Raw genomic sequence first — 22,150 nt, forward strand, 5'->3', positions numbered from 1 at the left:
AGGAGGTGAGTCTCTGATCACGGTCAAGCATCCGCCTTGAATGGCAGGTAGCTTTGAGTCTGTGAAGATAGAGAACGAGTTAGTATCCCAACAAGGTGTTTTCACGTCGCATGGTTTCTAGGATGTGGGTGGTTTTTCGCACGTTTCTGGGGGTCAGTCTTTGCCTTCGCTTGTCATGGTTACTTTTCATTTGGCATTTACATTCTTGACGTTGGATCGAAAAGGCGCTCCAGGGTCGCGAGAAGCCTTTGAGAGGGACGGTGGTCCAACTGACCGAGTCCGGGGTGATCTCTTTGAAGAGGACGCGTTCGTTGAAACGTAGTCTGGCACGAGGTTTTTTGAATAACCATCTATCTAAGGTGGATTGTAGTTTACCTCCTACTTCTCCTTCCACTCTCTTGGGTAAGAGCAGTTCCAGTTTCTTACGCACCTCCTTTTTTCTTTTTTTACTGTCGGGTTCGCCGTGTGAATCCATGACGACTGCTGAGAAAAGTGACTCGTGATGGAATGCGTGGTTCGACTTTATGGACGTTTTTGACGACCAATCAGTGACGTGTGGTGTGATGGGATGATGTGACGGTCTTCGTTCCGATTGGTGGATCTGAAAAGGGGCGCGTGATCCGGGAAAGTACGGAGTGAAAAGTGGATCCACAGCGCGGGTATAAAAGGAGCCCGTTGGACGCAGTGAATCATTCTCGACTTGCTGTTGACGCGGTGATGACCTGTAGGATTTTGGATGAGAGATCCTTGAAGATCTTAGACAACAGTTGAATCGAGCTTCTGACGTTTTGGATACAATCGAAAAAGAAGGCGAAAGACCGTTACACGGGAGGATAATTGAATTGGAGTTACGTCTTGTCTCTCCTTTGTACTATAGGCTCCAGAGGCACTTGATTGACTGGGGTGTGCGTAGTTGCTATCCTCATTTGTCGGACTTGCAGATCACGAAGCGAGCGGATCGAGAAGGAAAGAAGTTTAACGAGTTTGTCTGAGGGTGTCAAGATGACTTACTATAGCAACTCGAACCAGATTCGGGACATCGTGGATCAGAAGGTACACACTTTAAGAGATCTCGATGCCATTCCGGATGTCAGAGTGGACATGTTCATTTTTGACAATCTCTTCGAACCGTTAGGTCAAATACCCGATAGTCTGTGGTCTTTTGAGCTCTTGATGAGACGTCGTCCTGACTGGGGTGGTACGATTTTGGAGATGATGAAGAAGAACGAACATGTGTTTTTGTTCTGTGGTGAGTGGTGTCGCGTGATGTATAGAAGTGGTAGCGGTCAATTCAAATTCATTCATTGTCGGGATCCCACCCTGGACGCCGAGCGTACCTGTTTTATCGCCACAGATCACCTCACGTACATGATGAGCGATGTCATCCGTGATCTGTTTGAACCCTTGCGGTTTGCTCGCGACCTGTCACGACGGGTGAGGGAGTCGGACCAGAGTCCAAAGGTGAAGGAGATACTGATGTTCAACAGGTGCGCTCACAAGGAAACGTGTCTGAAGTTGGAAGAGTTGATCTACGATATCATGCGTCAGCGTGATCTGTGGAAGGATCGGTTTTTCTTCCGTGCCCTTGAAGCGGAGGAGGATGACCTGTGTGGTGAGTGTAGAGAGAGTATGCGTCAAGCATTCTATGTGAAAGGGGACGAGGAGGAAGCCCTGAAGTGGAGACCCGGTAAATGTGATTGGAGAAATTGTAAATATTATGCCATGGATACCTATGAGGAAGACTGTGATAATGAGTACGGTCAAGATTGTAAGAACACGGACTATGCTCATTACTTTTCAGATTCGGACTAAGTCTTTTTCGCCTTCTTTTTCGTGTTATCCAATCAGAGTCGATTTTTACGTAAGAACCAATCAGGCACGACGTTTTTCGTACACATAAGAAAGTGTGAATAAAGAATTGGGTTCAAATCATTATGTCTCATGCTTTGAGTTGGTTGATCTCGAGAATGTGTACGACCATAGCCGATCGATGGTGTTGGACGACCTTGTGTTCCAAGTGCACTAGCGTCTACGAGCGATACGGTAAGGGTGAACCCATCCCCTACAATTTCAGCGATTCGCCCTTGGAGGTGTTTGACTATACCGACGTCGAACCCAACGTGATGCGTTTTGTCGTTTATATCTTGTGGTTGAAACGGCAACCCGATTCATTTAAGAAGTATCTCGAGGTACGGGAGCAACGTTTCGAGTTGTGGAGACAGTGCATGTACAAACTTTATCGACTATGAAGAAAGGTCAAAAGAAGAAGCAAAAGCCGCTTTCGACCGGAACGTTACTGGGACGGTATCGGGATCCTTCCAGACCCGGTAGTCTGGGCGGTCTGACGCGATTCGCCCAGGCCAATAAGATCTCGGTACGACGTGCTCGCGAGGTCCTGCAACGGGATTTGGGGTACACGTTGTACAAACCCAGACGTCGTTGTTTTCCCACGGTCCCGGTGGTGGTGTTCGGCATCGACGAGCAGTGGACGGCCGACCTGATCGAGGTGATCAATATTTCGAGGTACAATCGAGGGTATCGTTACCTCTTGACAGTAGTGGACGTGTTTTCCAAGCACACCTGGGTCCAGCCCTTGAAGAGCAAGACGGGTAAAGCGGTGACGGAGGCCATGGCAAAGATCCTGAAAGGAGGTAGAAAACCCATCAATCTCCAGACGGACGATGGGAAGGAATTCTACAAGACGTTTCAGGATTTGATGAAGCAGAAAGGCATTCATCATTTTTCGACGCGCGGGGATACGAAATCCAGTGTAGTGGAACGGTTCAATCGGACCCTGAAAGAACGTTTGTACCAGTACTTCACCGTGAAGAATACGATGACGTATGTGCCCGTGTTACAAGATCTGGTCCGAGGGTACAATCGATCGTATCATCGCAGTATCAAGATGGCTCCCGATCAAGTGACTTTAGCCAATAGCGAGGACGTGTGGGAGACTCTTTACGGAAAAAAGAAAAAAGGGAAATTGAAGAAACCGCAACTCAAAGTCGGGGATCGTGTGAGACTGAACAAGAAGTTCCGTCAATTCAAGAAAGGGTATTTACCCGGTTGGACCGAAGAGGTGTTTGTGATACGCCAAGTGCGTCCTGGGAAGGTCACTACGTACAAGGTGGAAGAATGGGACGGCACGGCGGTTGAGGGCACGTTTTACGTGCAAGATTTGCAAAAGGTGGACGTGAAAGACAACGATCTGTTTCGCATCGATAAGATCGTCAAACGAAAAGGGGATAAAGTCTTGGTGCGATGGAAAGGTTGGCCAGTCAAGTACGACAGTTGGGTGGATAAAAAAGGCTTGTACGTGACCCAAAAGCCCAAGACGAAAAAATGAAAGACTTTTACGTGCAGTTGATGAGCAATGCCAGCACGAGCGAGTTCACGGACAACAAGGCCCACAGTTTCAAGAACCGTCTCCCGTATGCGCTCCTGTTTGAATCCGACAAGGAATGGAAAGTGGGATTGGCGAGCGTGTCTTACCCGATTGCTCCGTCACGACCGCATCAAGTACCAGTCCCTCAAGCGCACGACTTTGACGACGACGACTACGTGTTTGGCCTGGACTGGACCATTGAAACGTTCAGGTTGCTAGACGACAGGATTACGTGGAGTCCTTATCGATACCCCGTGACATTTTACGTCAGCGGAAAGGAACTGAACCGTGACCGACACAAAGTGACGAGTGGCAGATCTCTCATGCAATACCTCATCCATCGTTTTCACGAACGCCTGTATCATTACATGGATCATGAGGGTGAAAGTCTACGAGCACCAAACGGGAAAAAATACTACCCCGTGTTCCGATGGGAGGGGAACGATTTGATTATCGATAACACCAACACGTTCCTCGACGAGTCCGGAGACAGAAAACGTCCCAGAGTGTATTTTGGTACTAAACTGGTGAAGAAGTTGGGTTTGATTCGCAAGGAATCGTATTACTCCGTTCACTTGAACGTGAATATGATCAAGATCTTTCCCGACGACAAAGTCCCGTCTGATTTCAAGAAAGACTGGACCAACCATGACAGCAATCGATCTCGTGAATTTTGGAATTTGGACAGCCACGGTACGTTACAGCTCAGTCCCTATTGCAACTGGCGCTTCAGTTACTTGGACGAGGAATATGCCAAGACCTATCAGCGCGGAGTCGTCGTTCATCCGGACCTCCCTCCGCCTCGGAGTCCCATGTACCTGTATTCGAATGTGGGTCGTAGCACCATCACGGGGAATCGCGTGACGGATCTCCTGAGAGAAGTCCCCCACGACTCGCTCAAGACGACGTACGAACCGACTCAGATTCAATATAAACCCGTGCGCAGCAACGTCTTGGATATAGTGGAGGTGCAATTGGCCGAGAACGACGGAAGACTGGTGGACTTTACCTCGGGCGTGACGTCGGTGACATTACACTTTAAGGATGAATGAGTCTGTCGACGACTTTTACGTGCAACTGATGAGCAATGCCAGCACGAGCGAGTTCCCGGACAACAAGGCCCACGGTTTCAAGAACCGTGTACCGAAGCCGTTGCAGTTGAGAGAGCCGGGATGGAAAGTGGGTATCAGCGACCTCTCGTTTCCGTCCGCGACGCGAAAGATGGACTTGAAAGATTCTCTTCTGTTTGAAATCTGGTGGATCGACATGGTGAACGCCTCCATAAACCTATACAGTCGGGTCTCTTCAGCGACGCAAGAGGGCGATTTGGAGTTCACGCCGAGGACCGGTACCGAGTTGATGAACGCGATACGAGATCGATACATGCGTAGGATGAGAGATCGAACGGATGCCGACGTGACGATGTACAAGAAAAAGAGCAAACCCGACGATCCCACCGAATTGCTGTACACGGTCATGCATCGGGCCGAGCATGGAGAATGCGTCCTGGACAATTCGAGAACGTGCCTCAGCCTCCTGATCAACGGTAAACGCGTCTACCCGCAAATGAACATCGGCATCGAATTGGCCAAGAAGATGAAATGGGTCAAAATGGGAACCTTGCCAAACGGTCGACCGGGTTATGTCTTGGGACCTCACCTGAGGAAAGAATTTCCCAAGGAAGTCGTACCCACGGCCACGGACTTAATCATAGCTCAGAATGACGGGGACGAGACATTTTACAAGATCGACCCCGACACCTTACATTTGAGTTGTTTCATCAATTGGGTGTTCACGGATTTGGATCGCAGTTACGAAGAGGCGTTCGGTCACGAGCGTCGTTCCTTGTTCGTGTATTCGAATGTGGGACAGAGTATGGTGACGGGGAATCAAGTCACGGACCTGTTGAAACAGGTTCGTTACGATCCTGACGTGATCGACCTTCAACCGAGACACATCCTATATCTACCGGTGCGCACGACCTTTTTGGACATTGTCGAGACGCAGGTATCTGAGAACGACGGACGACTGGTGGACTTTGCGTCGGGCGTGAGTACGATCACGTTGCATTTCAAGAAAGGATGAGTGATTTTTACGTCAGCTTACCCAGTCACAGCAGTAAGAGCGAGTTCCCGGACAACAAGTCGAACCATTTCAAGATCAGGTTACCACACCCCTTACGCCTGAATGGAGACGGAGGATGGAGAGTGGGAATGAGTAGCATCTCTCTACCTGACGCGAGAGTGACGATCTCATCCCTGTCGAATGAAGAAGGTGAAGCTAAGGTTGTATTGGCTTTCACATTATGGCGACGAGTTGATCAACCTACTTCGAACATCTATACGGTGGGAAGAGCCTCATTCGACACTGAAGACCTCAAGGAGGTATTTTACAACGTGAGTGGTGTTGGATTCATGAAATCCATGATCGCTTATTTCGAGCGACAACGCATCTACGCGAATAATGGTCCTAAATTGGGATCCCAATACTTCAACAGTGATGGTAAAAGAACCTACGTCAAGTTCAAGTGGGAAGGCGAAGACCTTGTTACAGACAATAATGACATCTTAAGACCCTACAGTGACCAGCCGGCTTTGTGGTTCAACGTCGCTTTGGCTGAGAAAATGGGATGGATCAAGAAGGATGGAAATAGTTACAGTCTGGGACCTAACTTACAGATTGAATTTTTTGAAGATAAAATTCCTGATATTGGCGTCGTGTCTGACTTACATGACGATGATGGCTTTCCTGTGTTTTGGTCTGTCTCATTACCTATTAAGGGTCAAAAATATTTGAAACTCAGCATCTATTGCAATTGGCATTTTCTGAACCTGAACAAGGCTTTCGAGGTCTTGGTGGGAAGCAGTTCGCGTTCCTTGTTCGTCTACTCGGACGTGGCTAGAAGTGGCGTGGTGGGAAATCAAGTCACGGATTTACTGAGAGAGGTCAACTTGATTCGAAGAGGTGCGGGTGTTCAGTATTTCGAGCCTTACCACATTAAATATATTCCCGTGCGCAAAGACGTCATTGACATAATAGAGGTGCAAGTGGCTGACACAACTGGAGAACTGACGACCTTTGGAGACGGCAATACGATCGTGACGTTACACTTTAAGAAAGAATGATCGGTGGAACGTTGGTACGATTTCATCCCGATAAAATGAGGCAATCCGGAGACGGATTCGGCATGGCTTGGAGAGGTGTCAAGAAACGAGGTCCCGGCATTCTCCGAGACTTTATCACCGAGACGGCCACGGAGGGTCTGAAAGGTTTAAATTCGGGCGGCAAGGGAGGAAAGCCCAATTGGAGAGGTGGACTCGCCGGGGTCAAGAGAGGAGCGACACGGGCCGTGAAACGTAAAGCGACGCAAGAGATCAAACGAGCGTTGGCGAAAAAAGTGAGGAAAGATCTATTTGGAGTATGAATCCCATTTACTCGAGGCGTGTGAGACTTATCCCGGTACGACGAACGTATAAAGGCGGATCGATCTTCCCGTCCCGATCAAAACGCCCGAACTATCGTTGGGTGCAGTCGGCCCTGAGAAGGAGACGAAGACGACGACGTAGACGATGACGGACATCGTGGCTCATGCCCGGTTGGCGGGGGTTCGTAACCCTCGTCTGAACATGTTCAGTACCCCTCCCACGGATGTCAGCATGTCGTCTCGACGGTTGGTGAGAATCAACCCGTTCAATACGGGGATCAATCCAGTGACCTTCCAAGTCGATCCTCAAGAAGACTTTATCGACTTGAACGAGAGTTTCTTCGAAGTGGAATTGACCGTCAAGAAAACTGGCAACACGAATCTACTGACTGCGGATATCATGGGACTCGTCAATAATGTGGCCCACACCCTCTTCAAACAGATCAATGTGAGATTGAATGGGACTCTCATCAGCCCCCAGACGGATACTTACCACCTCAAAGCTTACATCGAGACCCTGTTGAACCACGACCGAGACGACGGTGAATCGATCCTGACACCTAGTGGTTGGTACAACTGTCTCGGTGTACCCGACGACGGAGACGGAGACGAATTGACAGCCAATCAGCTGGATACGACTCACAACGATTATGATGATTTACCCCAAGATCTCAAGAACCTAGTACAGGGTCGACTCCAGTTTCTAGATGGAAAAGCCGTGACCTTGAGGTTCAAACCTTTCCTGGAAGTGTTTCATCTCAGCAAATTACTGTTACCTGGCGTGCAGATCCAGATCGACATGTACTTCAACGCCCCAGCTCTGTGGACCGTACGATGGGGCGGTGCTGATACTCTCAGACTGACTGAAGCCGACATGAAAGTGAGATTGTTCCTGTCTCAAGTGAGAGTGACTCCCTCGGTGTACCAAGAGATCATGACCAGCCTGAAAGGAGGAAGAGTGGCCACTTACCCCACGGTGAGAGGTGAAATTCGCACTTACTCGCATCCCAACGACAATCGTCATTTCGAGTGCAGCAATCCTTTCCACAGTAAGCTACCTAATCGACTAGTGGTGTTGTTGATGAAACAAACTGCCTTCAACGGAACTGTGACGATCAATCCGTTCAATTTTGCAAGATTCAATATAGCTTCCATCAAACAATTGGTGAGAGGTGAAGAGTATCCCTACGAGACCTTGGAACTCCAACACGATGGGGACAGTAAAGATCAGAGAGGTTACTACAGATTCCTCGAAGCCTCAGCAGCGTTGTGCAGGGGAAAAGGAAACATGGTCCGGAAAGAGGATTGGGGACACGACAAGAGATGCAACATGTTTGTATTTGACAACACAGCCAATGGATGTTTGGACAGTCCAGTGTTGAACCCCAAGCAAGAAGGTGAACTGCGTCTGGTGATCGATTTCGGAGCCAATCCGGGAGAAAACCTGACCATCTTGTTGTACGGCGAATTCGAGAATTTGCTGGAGATCAACGAGAACCGAGTCGTCATCTACGACGTGTACCAATGAGAAGAAAAAATGGAAAAAGTAGCCTTGAATAATATACAATTGGATCATTTGGCCCGGACAAATCCGTCCCTACGCTGTGTCTTTTACGGCACGGTCCCTTGCGATCGGCTTCCCAGGACAGTCCCTCAAGAAGGACCGACCGCTTACATCGTGAACACGGACCCTCACGACAAACCGGGCGTGCATTGGATCGCTTTGTGGGCCGACAAGAACAAGTGCGAGATCCTGGACAGTTACGGTCTACCGTTGGACGCGTACAGAACCGCCGAACCGATCCAAGAATGGTTGGATCGTCATTTCAAGTACCAGATTCACAACGGCAAGAGTCTGCAGTCCCTGTTCAGCCAGAGTTGCGGCGGTTACGCCCTGATGTTCCTGATCGACCGAGCCAAAGGTCGGGACATGAACGAGTTCTTGAATCGTTTTAAGAAAAACGAGTTTGTGGAGAACGATCGTAAAGTAGGACACATGGTAGAACGTCTGATAGTGGACGAGTTGGCCTGGCGCAAGATTTGTAAAACCCCGTGTCACCAGGACACGAGCGGTTCCTCCTGAGGAGTGCGTCATTTTTATAAAGTAAGCTGTTCGAAATAAAAGAGGTTCATTTTTGAAAAAGAGGTTGTGTGGTAGTCATGGCTCTTCAGTTTCAAGGGCATAGACATTTGGACGACGTGATAGCCAGGTTAGAAAAACGCTATGGAAAAGCGGGTGGAAAGACGCCTCAACCCAGTGAGGCTCATTTCAAGAAAAACCAACCGCCAAAACGACAACTCAATCTGAAAATACTTCAACCCGCCAGAAGACAAGTGTCTTTTCAACCGCCGTCCGTCCTGGACACCGGTGCATTACCGGCGATTGTGACCACGCGTAGGAAACGCAAGAGAGCCGCCCCTGCCATGCCAAAGCTTTCCGTGAAAGAAGATAGGAAAAGAAGAATGAAAAAGAGGCATTGGTACGAAGACAAGTTCGGAGACTTGAGTAAATTCGCCAAGAAAAAACCTCGAAAAAAGAGATCGGCGCCTGCCAAGAAAAAAGGACGTCCCAAGAGAGCCGCTGCCAAGAGGGCCATGGCCAAGATCAGGAGTCGGGCCAAGAAAAAACCCATCTGTTTCAATCGTAAGGTCACCCTATTGGGTCTGTTGAAACGCATCCCTGCCGTCAAGACCCCATTGGCCAAGTTGTTCAGATAAAAACGGAACGTCTCGAGACCCTGGACCATTTCAAGATCATGGAACGACGCAAAGCGTTTCAATTTCACACGCCGTCGAGTTTGTTGATAGCGGGTCCGTCGGGGTGCGGCAAGACGGTGTTCATGACCAAACTGCTCTTGGAGAACGGCGACTTGTTCCAACAGACACCGAAGAGTATTCATTACTGCTACGGATCGTGGCAAGACGGTTTCCAAAAGCTCAAGAAGGGTGGAGTCAAGTTTTACGAAGGCATCCCCGAAAGCGAACAGTTACCCCGATGGTTTCCCGGAGGGGGTGTGTTGGTCCTGGACGATCTGATGGACGAGGGTGGTAACGACAAGCGCGTGTTGGATCTCTTCACCAAACATTCGCATCATCGGAACATCACGGTGATCTACCTGTGCCAGGATCTATTCCCCAACGGAAAATTCGCCAAGACCATTTCCAGAAACGCGCATTACATCGCGGCCTTCAAGAACCCTCGGGATCAGTTGGGGATACGGAATTTACTTCTGCAATCGTTTCCCACGCAATGGCAAGAGGTGTTGGACACGTTTCGCAAGGTCACCGATCGACCTTACGGTTACATGCTATTGGATCTTCATCCAGCCAGTCAGGACGATCAACGCGTCCTCAGCCATGTGTTAAAAGACGAAGGATTCGTCCGATGCCATCAGTTTGCAACCCCGTCATGTTGAGGAGCGAAGTCGAGTGGTTTCCGCTATTCATTCACCTGTGTAAAAATAGGCTCAAATACATCATGAATCCCCACGAGTTGGACTACGAACCGATGAGACAGGTCACGGAATGCGAGAGTTACCGTCAAGTACAGTCCATCATAAACGCATATAACGGTGAAGGTTTCGATTATTTGGTTCATAAACAACGAGAACTCGCCGAGAAGAAGATAGAAAGAGAAAGGTACATGGATAAAAATGAGCTCTTATGGTAGTGACGATTTCAACTTCTCGGCTCTGGAAGATTACTCGCCTTGGGGGACACCGGCTCGGACGAGTACACCCATTCCGCCTGCCGCGGGTGTGGGTACGAGTCTGAACACTCCTCCTTCACCGCGATCGTCACTGGCGACACCGCCCCTGCCCAATGTCTCGCCCGTCGGAGTGGGCACCGCTGGCTCGGGTGCACCGCAGACCAACGTCACGGTGGGTGTCGGCAGTGCTGGATCGGTGTCGCGTGCCAATGTCACGGCAGGTGTCAGGGCACCCAGGATATCAATGTCCACACCTTTGGCACGAGCCGTTCGAGGAGGGAAACGACCGAGACGCGTCCCACGTCAAAATACACCGACGTCCTCCAGTGATTCCGGAAGCCGCAGAAGAAGTAGCGCTAGTGGTAGCGGCGGTGGAAGAGGCAGAGGCAGAGGCGGAGGTGGAGGTGGAGGCAGAGGGGGAGGTGGAGGTGGAGGTGGAGGAGGCGGAAGTGGTAGTGACTCCACACCGCCTTCGTCGATTCGATCAGGTCGAGGAGGAAGAAGAAGAAGGAGGCGAGGAGACCGTGTTCTCGACAGAGCCCAGATGCAGCAACAATTGGAAGAGATTTTACGCCAACAACAACAAACGGCCGCGGGTCGACGAATCGCAGGCATCACAACCACCAACACGATCACGACCACCTATAAAAACGGACAACGTCCTACCGTCACACGCAATTCGACCAGTGTGCGTAACTGAGAACAACAACCATGAGAAGACGCCGTCGTCGACCGAAAAGGAGAAAGCAATGGGGCGGTGCTCTTGCGAATGCTCTGTCTGCGATGTTACCCATCGGCAAAGGGGCTGCCTTGGGATTGGCCAAAGCGTTGAGTGGCCGCGCCGTGAAAACAGGAATCCGAGCCGGAACCGCCGCTACCATTGGTGGTGTTGGAGTGGGCGTGGGTCGCGGGATCCGAAGACTCGTGAGACTTAAGAAAAGACGACCCCCTCGCCGATGAAAAACCATTCGAATCAAGATGTTGAGGAGTGAAGTCGAGTGGTTCCCCTACTTTTTGCATCTATGTCGATGCTCTCGCTCTTACTGGGATGCGACCAGCATGGATCACGAAGACATGAAACGTATCGCGGACGAGTGCGATAGTTACAGACAACTCCAGGACATCCTGAACCAATCCGTGGAAACCGCCTTCAAGGACGAGATCTGGGAATACAAGCAACAAGCTAAAAGGATCGAACGTCCCGACAGAAAGTCAGACTACGTTTGGCACTGGTTGGAAAAGAGTCATGAGTACTTCGGTCTGTTTATTGGATGAACCTTTCAACACCGTGGTGGATCTGGATTCCCTCAAACGTTTGGACGTCTTGTACGCTTTCTACCACAAGTATTGGTGGTGTCGAAGGCAGATGTTCGGTTACTACAAATTGTGCAACGCCATTCTCAAAGGACTGGCCTTACTGACGGTGGCCGTGAGTATCGTCTTGGGATCCGTGTGGAAAGATGGGTACACGGTGGTAGGATTGACGGCTTTTGCCACCTTACTGAAAGGATGGAACGATTTCAAGAAGTATTCGTTCAAGATGGACATGGCCCAATTCGCTTACACGACGTACGAAGACGTTGACTGAACTCAGGAACTACGCTTTGGGTGGCGTGGAGGAATTGGATGGGTTTTTGACCAAGATGCAAACGTTGGACGACGTGGTGACGGATTTTACATCTCCCACGTACGACCGATACGTTCGAGACTACGCCCTACGATTTAGGCACGTGCCGCTATAAAAAATGACATCTCGGGCCTCATCTTCATTCAGAACCAACATGCCCAAGAGGTCAAGGAGAAAGAAAGCGTCTTCGAGAAGACGTAAAACCGCTAAAACCAAAAGAAGACGGTACCAAAGGGGAAAAGGGATCGGCACTGTGGTGGCGGGTTTACCCAAGGCGGCTTGGGGTATCACCAAAGGCATCGAAAGCCTGAGAGCCAAACAAGAAGCCAAACATACCAAAAGGATGTTGGAACGGATGAGACGAGGTGAGAAGTGGGATAGCAGTGGCAAATCGTTCCGTTGCTCCATCATGTGAAAAATAAAAGAACGAGGATCCGCGTCGTAAACCTCACTCGTCACCATGAGGGTTCGTAGGAGGAAGAGGAAACAAAGAGGTGGAGGTCTATCTCCGGCGGAAGCCGCGATTCTGAAAGGAAGATTCAAACAACTAGCCCAAGGTTACAAAAAATACCGAAGAGCCAAACGACAATTTTCAAGAGATATCGTTCCATCATTTGGCATGTGGGGTCCTATCTACAAGAGAGCGGCAAGTAAAAGGCGATAAAAGGAGTACGCCAATCCGCTCGTACGCATAAGGCCACGATGAAGCGGTTACGACGACAACGTCATTTCTTGACGCGCGTCCTGAAAGAAGCCAATCGGAACAAACGTCAACGGATGTTGCAATTCGCCGACAAAGATCAGATCAACGCCATCAGCGAGATGGTTCTCAATTTGCTGAAAAAGAGGATCCCCATCAACGCAACGACTTATGGGAAACTGAAAAGACATAAAAACGTTTTGCGAGAAGTGGGTAGACGCAAAAACTCCCTCAAGCGTCGAAGAGAACATCTCCTCACCCAAAACAGAGCGGGGTTCTGGAGCGGATTGCACGGTTGCTTCAAAGCATGTTGTGTACGGTGAAAGGACGCAGCGAGGACGGTTACCCGCTGGAGGGGATCGACGTCATACCCAATTTCCCGCCGAGAGAAGAAGAGTCCAATACCGTTCCTAAACTCGTGCAGTTGTTGCAAGACGCCAATCGTCGCGAAGGCCGATGGAAAGACTCGTACGAGTACTTGAACAAGAGGTACCACGACCTGTATCAAGAATACATGGCTTTAAAGTTCGGTGACTTCTGCCAAACCTGTCAAACGAAACGAGATACCACGCCGCCCGGTGGGTGCATCGAGTTGTGCAGGGAGTGCGGTAAAGGCAAGCGAACCGTTCGCAGTCTCGAACTCGAGTTGGAAAAGAAAGACGAATCCATACGGTACTGGCAAGACTGTTACGAGACGGCCTTGAGAGAATTGTCCGAGTTTCCTGACACGACCTTGAGTCAGAAGGTATGAACGAAGTCATGATGGTGCCCGTTCAAGAATTCAATCGTCTGCAAGATTATTACAAGGGTAAAATCAGCCAGAATGCCTTGTTGAACAAAGCCGGACGTCTGGCCGCCGAAGAACATCTCATCCTGAACGACAAACGCATCCCCGACAGCATGGCTGTCAAGATGACCAAACCCATCGCCTCCGAGGAAGGGAAACTGGTGAAACGTATACGGACGGGTAAAAGCGGTCCCATCTCGTACCAGGGAACGACAGAACCCGAAGGCATGGTCGACGCACCCGTCGAAACTCTGTTGAAACAGATCCTCAAGGGAGTCAACCAACCAGCCGCAGCCCCCGTGATCATCCCGCCACAACCCCTTTCTACAACAGGACTGAAAAAGGAGCTGAAAACCCCCATACCCTCCACGTCAGGTTTTAAAAAGGAGTAGAAAACCCCCAAACCCTTCAGTCCATTCGAACAGGTCACGCTAGGTAAAACTCCCCTATCGTCCAAGAAAAAAGCACCCATCTCCGATAGAGCCAGACGTGTACTGAAATCACTCGGTATCGACTACGACGACGGTGGTTACAGTCCCAAAGGCAAGTCAAAGAAGTACAAGAAGGCCAAACCGTCAGCCGCAGAAAAGTTACAAGCAGGGTGGGAAGATTTCGAAGACCCCTGGAGAAGGGGACTAGACTATGACTCGGATTAAGAAGAGGAAAAAGGCACCTCCACCCCCGAGAAGAAGTACCCGACGTCGACGTCAACGAGGGTATGGGTTCGACATCCAAAAATGGTTGGGCAAGACCGGGATCGAGTTCCATTGGCCCGGTTATCAGTACATGGGACCTGGTACCAAACTGAAGAAACGTCTGGCGCGTGGAGACCCCGGGATCAACCGTCTGGACCGACTGGCCAAACAACACGACATTGACTATTCCAGGGCCAAGAACTTACAGGACAAATGGAACGCCGACACCAAGATGATCCAGGCCATTGACAAATTACCCGGACGTAAAACCATGACAGAACGCATTGTTAAGAAAATCATGCAGACCAAGAAACGTTGGAAATTGTAAAACTTTTTATTGTTGTTGTAATTAAAGTTACACACGCTTTGTTGTTTTTCAAAAGAGTCTCTTCAAGTGTAAATTAAATAGTGTTCCAACTGATCCATAAGTTCGGCGGTAATGTATACATTGCGCGAATATTCAAACTGAGTAGCCTGCTCTACCTTATCCTCGCGTTCAAATTGTTGAAACCATCTACCCATGTCGTGTAACATAAACGACATCTTATCAAGCTCAGCAGCTATTTCAGTTATCATTTTTTCTGTTTCCCGTCTTTCTTGCATTCGTCTTACTCTGTTTTCTTCTGCTTCCTTCCTATTTTTCCTGATCTTTTCAAGTCTCCGTTTTACAGGATCCTCGGGTTCCGCTAACATGCGTTCTAACTCTGCTACCAACCCTTCATCAGGCTCAGATTCAGAGGAGGAATAAGACAACCGCCTCCCACGGCATTGCGGTGGGGGTAATGCCAGTAGTGCTGCAGTGGTATTGGTGGTAGTGCTCTTAGCGGCGGTGGTCGTGGTGTTGGATGGCGGTAGTGCTCTTAGTGGTAATGCTCTTTGTGGTAATGTCGATAGTGGCGGTAGTGTTGCAGTGGTAATGGTGGTGGTAGTGCTCTTAGCGGCGGTGATAGTGGTGTTCCTTTGTGGTAATGTCGATAGTGGCAGTAGTGTTGCAGTGGTAATGGTGGTGGTAGTGCTCTTAGCGGCGGTGATAGTGGTGTTCGGTAGTGCTCTTAGTGGTAATGCTCTTTGTGGTAATGTCGATAGTGGCGGTAGTGTTGCAGTGGTAATGGTGGTGGTAGTGCTCTTAGCAGCGGTGATAGTGGTGTTCCTTTGTGGTAATGTCGATAGTGGCGGTAGTGTTGCAGTGGTAATGGTGGTGGTAGTGCTCTTAGCGGCGGTGATAGTGGTGTTCCTTTGTGGTAATGTCGATAGTGGCGGTAGTGTTGCAGTGGTAATGGTGGTGGTAGTGCTCTTAGCGGCGGTGATAGTGGTGTTCGGTAGTGCTCTTAGTGGTAATGCTCTTTGTGGTAATGTCGATAGTGGCGGTAGTGTTGCAGTGGTAATGGTGGTGGTAGTGCTCTTAGCGGCGGTGATAGTGGTGTTCCTTTGTGGTAATGTCGATAGTGGCGGTAGTGTTGCAGTGGTAATGGTGGTGGTAGTGCTCTTAGCGGCGGTGATAGTGGTGTTCGGTAGTGCTCTTAGTGGTAATGCTCTTTGTGGTAATGTCGATAGTGGCGGTAGTGTTGCAGTGGTAATGGTGGTGGTAGTGCTCTTAGCGGCGGTGATAGTGGTGTTCCTTTGTGGTAATGTCGATAGTGGCGGTAGTGTTGCAGTGGTAATGGTGGTGGTAGTGCTCTTAGCGGCGGTGATAGTGGTGTTCGGTAGTGCTCTTAGTGGTAATGCTCTTTGTGGTAATGTCGATAGTGGCGGTAGTGTTGCAGTGGTAATGGTGGTGGTAGTGCTCTTAGCGGCGGTGATAGTGGTGTTCCTTTGTGGTAATGTCGATAGTGGCGGTAGTGTTGCAGTGGTAATGGTGGTGGTAGTGCTCTTAGCGGCGGTGGTAGTGGTGTTGGATGGCGGTAGTGTTCCCCTGAAATCCGTTAGCACAACCCGAACTCCAAACAAACCCCGAAGAATTTCATCCGGATCATATTCACACTCGTACTCTTTCCTCCGTCGTGTTCCAGGTAAAAGGGAGCGACGTTTGCGCTCCCTATAACGACGTTTTTGGACCCTCACCTGCTCTGGATTGTTCCTTCTCCAACGATTCAATGCGTCGCGCACCATGTCACGCATCTTGTCCCGGTTTCGTGCACGATACCGTCTTTTCTGCTCGCAAACTTTCTCCGGATTTTTCTTTTTCCATTCTCGCACGTACTCTCTTGTTCTCACTCTCTTTCGTTTCGATGCTGCAGCGGAGCAGGCAGGCATGGTCTTCTGTAATGGACGCTCATACAAGTTAAAAACTCAGAGTGAAGATCGGGGACGGCGCGGATTCGCCTTATGAAGATCCGTCCAACCAATCACAGATCGAGACCAAGTCACGTGTTACCACCGACCCAGGGGATAGGGGGGTATACCCCCACTCGGTCGGAGACTGGACACCATTATACCGTGTGTATAAAAAATCGAGTCGAACCGTTCAAGTCACTCTGAGTTTATGACTTGTATCGAGCGCTGGAAAAAATCATGGCACAAGAGCTGACCGACGAGGAGATGAACCAACAGATGGATCAACATGAAGAAGAAGCAGTGAGTATAACGTGCACCCTATGTAAGAAAGTCATCCTTAGAACCGAAACCCGCGCTTGTACCAACTGCTGCGATCACTACGTGCATTTCGATTGCATCGCCAGGGCACTCGAGGAGCAGATGGTGAACAAAGGGGTGACCCATGAAAAGTTGCACTGTCAAATCTGTCACACACCGTGTATGCTAAGTGCGTTCGTGGCCTCCCTGGACAAATGACCCATGGAACTGAGACTCGTCGTCGCCTCCTTTATTCTAGAATTCTACCTCCGTTTGGACTTGAGATTTTGTTTCCTTGTGTTTTGCGGTTACAAAGTCGCACGACATCTTTGTCACGCCTTGTTCGTCACCTTCTTTTTCATAGAGTTATTGGGATTGTCTTCCCGCTGAGATGCAAGCCTACATCCTTCACCTCAGAGAGGCCCAGGCTCTCGTCGAGGCGTGCGAACGTGAAATGAGGCGAGAGCTCTGTAAGGAGATACGTGCCTTCGCTAAGGTCCAAGCAGAATGGGGACTAGGTCCAATCAAAGTGGTTATAGGGCCATGTCTGCTAGGTTATTGCCCCAAAGGAAAAATTCCAGGCATGGGAAATAGGTACATGAGAGTGTATGGATGCCACACGGACGAACAAAACTTCAAGCGAGCCATGTATTTAGGGTACGGGTTAGATCATACCTATCTCAGAATACCGGACGTTAAGAGAATATTATTCTCACCTCCCACAGGATAGCAGTCACGGGGATCGGCTACCTGAAGAACTTCAGTTTCAGAAACGCATTAAGTCATGTAGGTAATAAAAAATCGGCGTTAGACACTCATGTATCATGATTGGTTCTTGTAAAAAATAAAAAAGAGATGTTTGTGACATTTGTCTCATTTTTTCATGTCTTCACAGAACAGACGGACCCACGACGAAGCCTTCCCCTTCGACGACGATGACGATGACTGGATCTTTGATCCGGCTCTCGACCGAGTGATGCTCCAAACCGGAGGTGGAGGTAGTACAAGACCCCTCCTAGAATTCGAATTAAGACCCGTAGGCGCTCGACGTAACTGGAGAAACGTCCTCGACAAACAACGGTACGAAGCCACGCTCAGACAACACAGAGACGTGACTCCCAGGGACAATCTAGGCCAAGAATTGACTCAGGCCCTTCAACGATCCATCGAGCAACAAATCGCTCAGGATCCTACCCTGACACCCAACTCCACGGTCCATTTCACCATGCAGTCCAGTGCCTTCACGCACGCCTTTCAATCCACCACCTTCACCGTGCGCGAATTCGAAGAAGGGAGTGAAAGACTAGACACTTATCTCCAGTCTCTCGCGACCAAACTCAACTCCAACGAAGAATTCACCCCTGACGACACGTTCACCATGGAAACCACTTTCATACGCACCCCAGGTCGTGGCAGCGGGCACGGAAATCGATACAAACCGAGTTGTGCGGCCGTACGTGGAATCGTCAAAAAGTCGCGCGTGACCATCCAAAACAAAGACAATCTCTGCTGCGCCCGCGCCATCGTCACCATGAAAGCCCTGGTAGATGCCGACATGAATCCGCGTGACCCAGATTACCACAATCTCAAACAGGGGCTGCCCGTCCAAGAGCGATTGGCCAAAGAACTCCACCGTCTGGCCCACGTCCCCGAAGGACCTTGCGGCATTCCAGAACTGCAACGGTTTCAGACCGTGTTACCTGGCTACCAACTCAAAGTCCTTTCCATCGATCCACCCCACATGCTCATCTATGCGGGACCCGAACCCTCGGACAAGATCATTCGTCTCATCAAAGAAGACAGTCACTACGACGGATGCAACTCGTTCAAGGGATTCCTCAACAAATCCTACTTCTGCGACGAATGCAATCGAGGATTCGATCACGACGACTTCAAAAATCATCCCTGCCACGGTAAATGGTGTCCCGCCTGCAAACGAAAGGACTGCCCCGATTTCATCGAAAAAAACGACCCCTAGCGCGAGGCAAGTTTCCCGCACCCACCTCCCTCTGCCGATTGTGTCACAGAAAATTCTTCGGAGACCAATGCTACAACTACCACTTGCAACGTCGAAGCTTGACCATCCCCTCCATCTGCGACACTTACAAAAAGTGTCCGGACTGTTGCCACGTCTACGAACCCAGGACTGGACGAGGAGGCAACCGTCGTACCCCCGATCACCGGTGCGGATGGGGCGAATGCCACATCTGCGAAAAGAAAGTCTTTCTGCCGACACACCGATGTTACATCCAACGCATCCCCGAAGACGAAGACGAGCCCAAAAAGAAACGCGTGTCGCGCGACGAAGTCAACGGTCGACCCTTCGAAGAACCCGAACCCAATGATCCAGACACGCGAGTCTGGGTAGCCAGAGATCCGCCCCTTCAAGTGTACTGCGACTACGAAGCCATCACCGACGCCGAAGGGAATCAGACACCCATTCTACTCTGCTTGGAAGACGATGAAGAGGAGCAATTCTGCTCCTTCTACGGTCCCAACTGCACCGCCGACATGTTCGACCACCTCGAATCCCTCGCCGTCGATGTGGACGGTGACGATCGGGATGTCATCGTCCTCTTTCACAATCTCAAAGGCTACGACGGGATGTTCATCCTGCAACACTGTTACGCCACGCATCAAGAAGTCACAGACCAAATCACCGTCGGCACCAAGATACTGTCCCTAAAATCCGACAGACTGACCTTCAAAGATTCCCTATGCTTTCTCCCGTTCCCGCTGGCCAACTTTCCAGCCACCTTCGGAATCCACGAACTGTGCAAAGGATTCTTCCCGCACAAATTCAACACTCTGGAAAACCAAGAGTACGAAGGACCCATGCCACCGCGAGACATGTACGATCCCGACGGCATGTCCACCAAAAAGAAAGCCGAATTCGAACAGTGGTACCAAGAGAAAGTCAACGACAATTACCATTTCATCTTACGGCAAGAAATGGAAGCCTACTGCAAGTCGGACGTCAAACTCCTCAAAGCAGGCTGTCAAAAGTTCCGACAAGAATTCAAACAAAAAGCCGACTTTGACCCCATGGAGAAATGCGTCACCATCGCCTCCGCCTGCAACCGATTCTGGCGCAAGAAACTCATCCCGCTCAACACCATCGCCTCCAGACCCCCGCGAGGATGGCACGGCGCCCGATCCAATCAGTCCGTCAAAGCCCTGAAATGGCTAGCCTGGCAAGAACACTCGTTGCAACACACGGACCAAGGCGATCGTATCCGCACCGTGCGAAACGGAGGCGAAATCCGACTAGCCAATCATCTCGTGGACGGATACGATCCTACCACTCGAACCGTCTACGAATTCCACGGATGTCTATGGCACGGATGTCCGCGCTGTTTCCCTCGAAAACAAGACAGATATCCCATCTACCACACCGATCGCACCCTACAGGAAGTCTACGAGTCCACACTCCACAAACACGACCTTCTCAGTCGTCAAGGCTACCAGCTCTGCGTCAAGTGGGAATGCGACTGGGACCTAGAAGTCAAAACCGACCCTGGTCTCCGCCAGTTCCTAGACACGTTCGAAATCGTACACCCGCTCGAACCCAGAGAAGCCTTCTTCGGAGGGCGCACGAACGCCGTCAAACTACATCACGTGACCGACGTGGCTCAAGGAGAACAAATCAAGTACGTCGACGTGACGTCGCTCTACCCCTGGGTCAACAAGGAATGTGTATACCCCGTAGGACACCCGCAAGTCATCGTCAACCCCCAAGATCAAGACATACTCCACTACTTCGGCATGGCCAAAGTGGACATACTACCACCTCACGAACTTTACCATCCCGTTCTACCTTTTCGGCACGGGAGTAAACTCACCTTCCCACTCTGTCGATCGTGCGTAGAACACGAAATGACCAAACCCCTCCTAGAGAAATCACATCGCTGCCCTCACACGGTCGAGCAACGCACGCTACGAGGGACCTGGTGCACACCCGAAATCCAGAAAGCCGTTGTCATGGGATACACGCTCATCAAGATCCATGAAGTCTACCATTTCCCACTCGAACAACGTCGTAAAGGACTCTTCGCCGATTACGTGAACACCTGGCTAAAAATCAAACAGGAATCCGCTGGCTACCCGAACTGGTGTCACACCCCCACAGACAAGGCACGGTACAGGCTACAATACCACCAGAAAGAAGGCATCCTTCTCGATCCGACCATGATCCTGAAAAATCCAGGACGCAAAGCCACCGCCAAACTCATGCTCAACTCTTTCTGGGGCAAGTTCGGCGAAAACCTACACAAACCCACTACCCAAGTCGTCTACAACGCCACGCAACTCTTCGACCTCGTTTCCAATCCCTTCAACGACATACGGCAAGTCAGAATCGCCAACGATGAAGCCCTAGAGGTCGTCCACACCGAACTCAAAGACAATCAACCCGATAACGGACGAATCAACATCTTCGTCGCCGCTTTCACCACCTGCTGGGCTCGGCTCAAATTATACAGCTACCTGGAACTGTTAAAACAACAAGTTCTCTACTTTGACACTGACTCCGTCATCTACTCACACAAACCAGGTCAAGCCGATGTACCGCTAGGCGATTACCTCGGAGAGATGACTAACGAACTCGACCACAACGATTTCATCGTCGATTTCACTGCAGCTGGACCCAAAAATTACGGTTACAGAACCCACCAAGGCAAAGTCTGCTGCAAAGTCCGAGGCTTCTCACTCAATGTACGAGGATCACGCCAACTCAATTATGACGTCATGAGACAAAATCTACTCGACGAACTCACACAACCTCTAGAGCAACGACGCAACATCAATGTCGTCAACGCCAACTTCTTCTGGAGAAACCCAGCCACCAAACATCTCAAAGTCATCACACGGACTAAACGCTACGGACTCGTCTTCGACAAACGCGTCGTAGACACGAACACTCTCATGTCGTTTCCATACGGATACACACCATTGTAATTTTTACTTCCTGTAAATCAATAAAAAATCATTTTTTGAAACTCACTTCCTGTCTATCGCCTTATTTGGACATGCGCGTCACAACCTCGATTTCAGGTTGTCCCATCTGCGCATGCGCCAGTTTTCGCGAATATCGCCATCTTGGATTTTACAATTTAAGAGAATGTATGGGAAAATAGTGGTCACGTGGTATGATCCCTGCACGCTGATTGGCTACTGCCCCAATGAGCGTATATGACTACTGACGAGACGCGTCTCGAGAGAAACGATGGTAACTTATTTTTGAGCTGTACTGT

At 50.0% G+C, this 22,150-nt stretch overlaps 2 protein-coding genes, 1 long non-coding RNA gene and 2 pseudogenes across 4 annotated transcripts in view; 4 read left to right on the top strand and 1 right to left on the bottom strand.

Annotated features, from left to right (window-relative positions):
* The window catches only part of LOC145470734 (uncharacterized), a 258,742-nt gene that overhangs the window by 175,427 nt on the left and 61,165 nt on the right, over nucleotides 1–22,150 (bottom strand). The window lies entirely within an intron of this gene.
* LOC145470709 (proteasome activator complex subunit 4-like) overlaps nucleotides 1–22,150 on the top strand; it is a 67,288-nt pseudogene that overhangs the window by 25,492 nt on the left and 19,646 nt on the right. The gene's annotated exons all lie outside the window — the stretch shown is intronic.
* Nucleotides 746–1,883, top strand: LOC145470727 (uncharacterized). The gene has a single exon (XM_081454551.1). The coding sequence runs from the start codon at nucleotides 1,003–1,005 to the stop codon at nucleotides 1,810–1,812; it is 810 nt and encodes a 269-aa protein (XP_081310677.1). The 5' UTR covers nucleotides 746–1,002; the 3' UTR covers nucleotides 1,813–1,883.
* On the top strand, nucleotides 6,948–8,337 carry LOC145470716 (uncharacterized protein F54H12.2-like). The gene has a single exon (XM_081454544.1). The coding sequence runs from the start codon at nucleotides 6,955–6,957 to the stop codon at nucleotides 8,335–8,337; it is 1,383 nt and encodes a 460-aa protein (XP_081310670.1). The 5' UTR covers nucleotides 6,948–6,954.
* On the top strand, nucleotides 17,806–21,772 carry LOC145470368 (uncharacterized; annotated as a pseudogene).

The sequence above is a fragment of the Orbicella franksi genome, chromosome 15 (genome assembly GCF_964199315.1).
Source record: "Orbicella franksi chromosome 15, jaOrbFran1.1, whole genome shotgun sequence".
NCBI lineage: Eukaryota > Metazoa > Cnidaria > Anthozoa > Scleractinia > Merulinidae > Orbicella > Orbicella franksi.

Coding starts and splice junctions, on each gene's coding strand:
- LOC145470727 (XM_081454551.1), top strand. CDS start 1,003: ATGACTTACTATAGCAACTCGAACCAGATTCGGGACATCGTGGATCAG.
- LOC145470716 (XM_081454544.1), top strand. CDS start 6,955: ATGACGGACATCGTGGCTCATGCCCGGTTGGCGGGGGTTCGTAACCCT.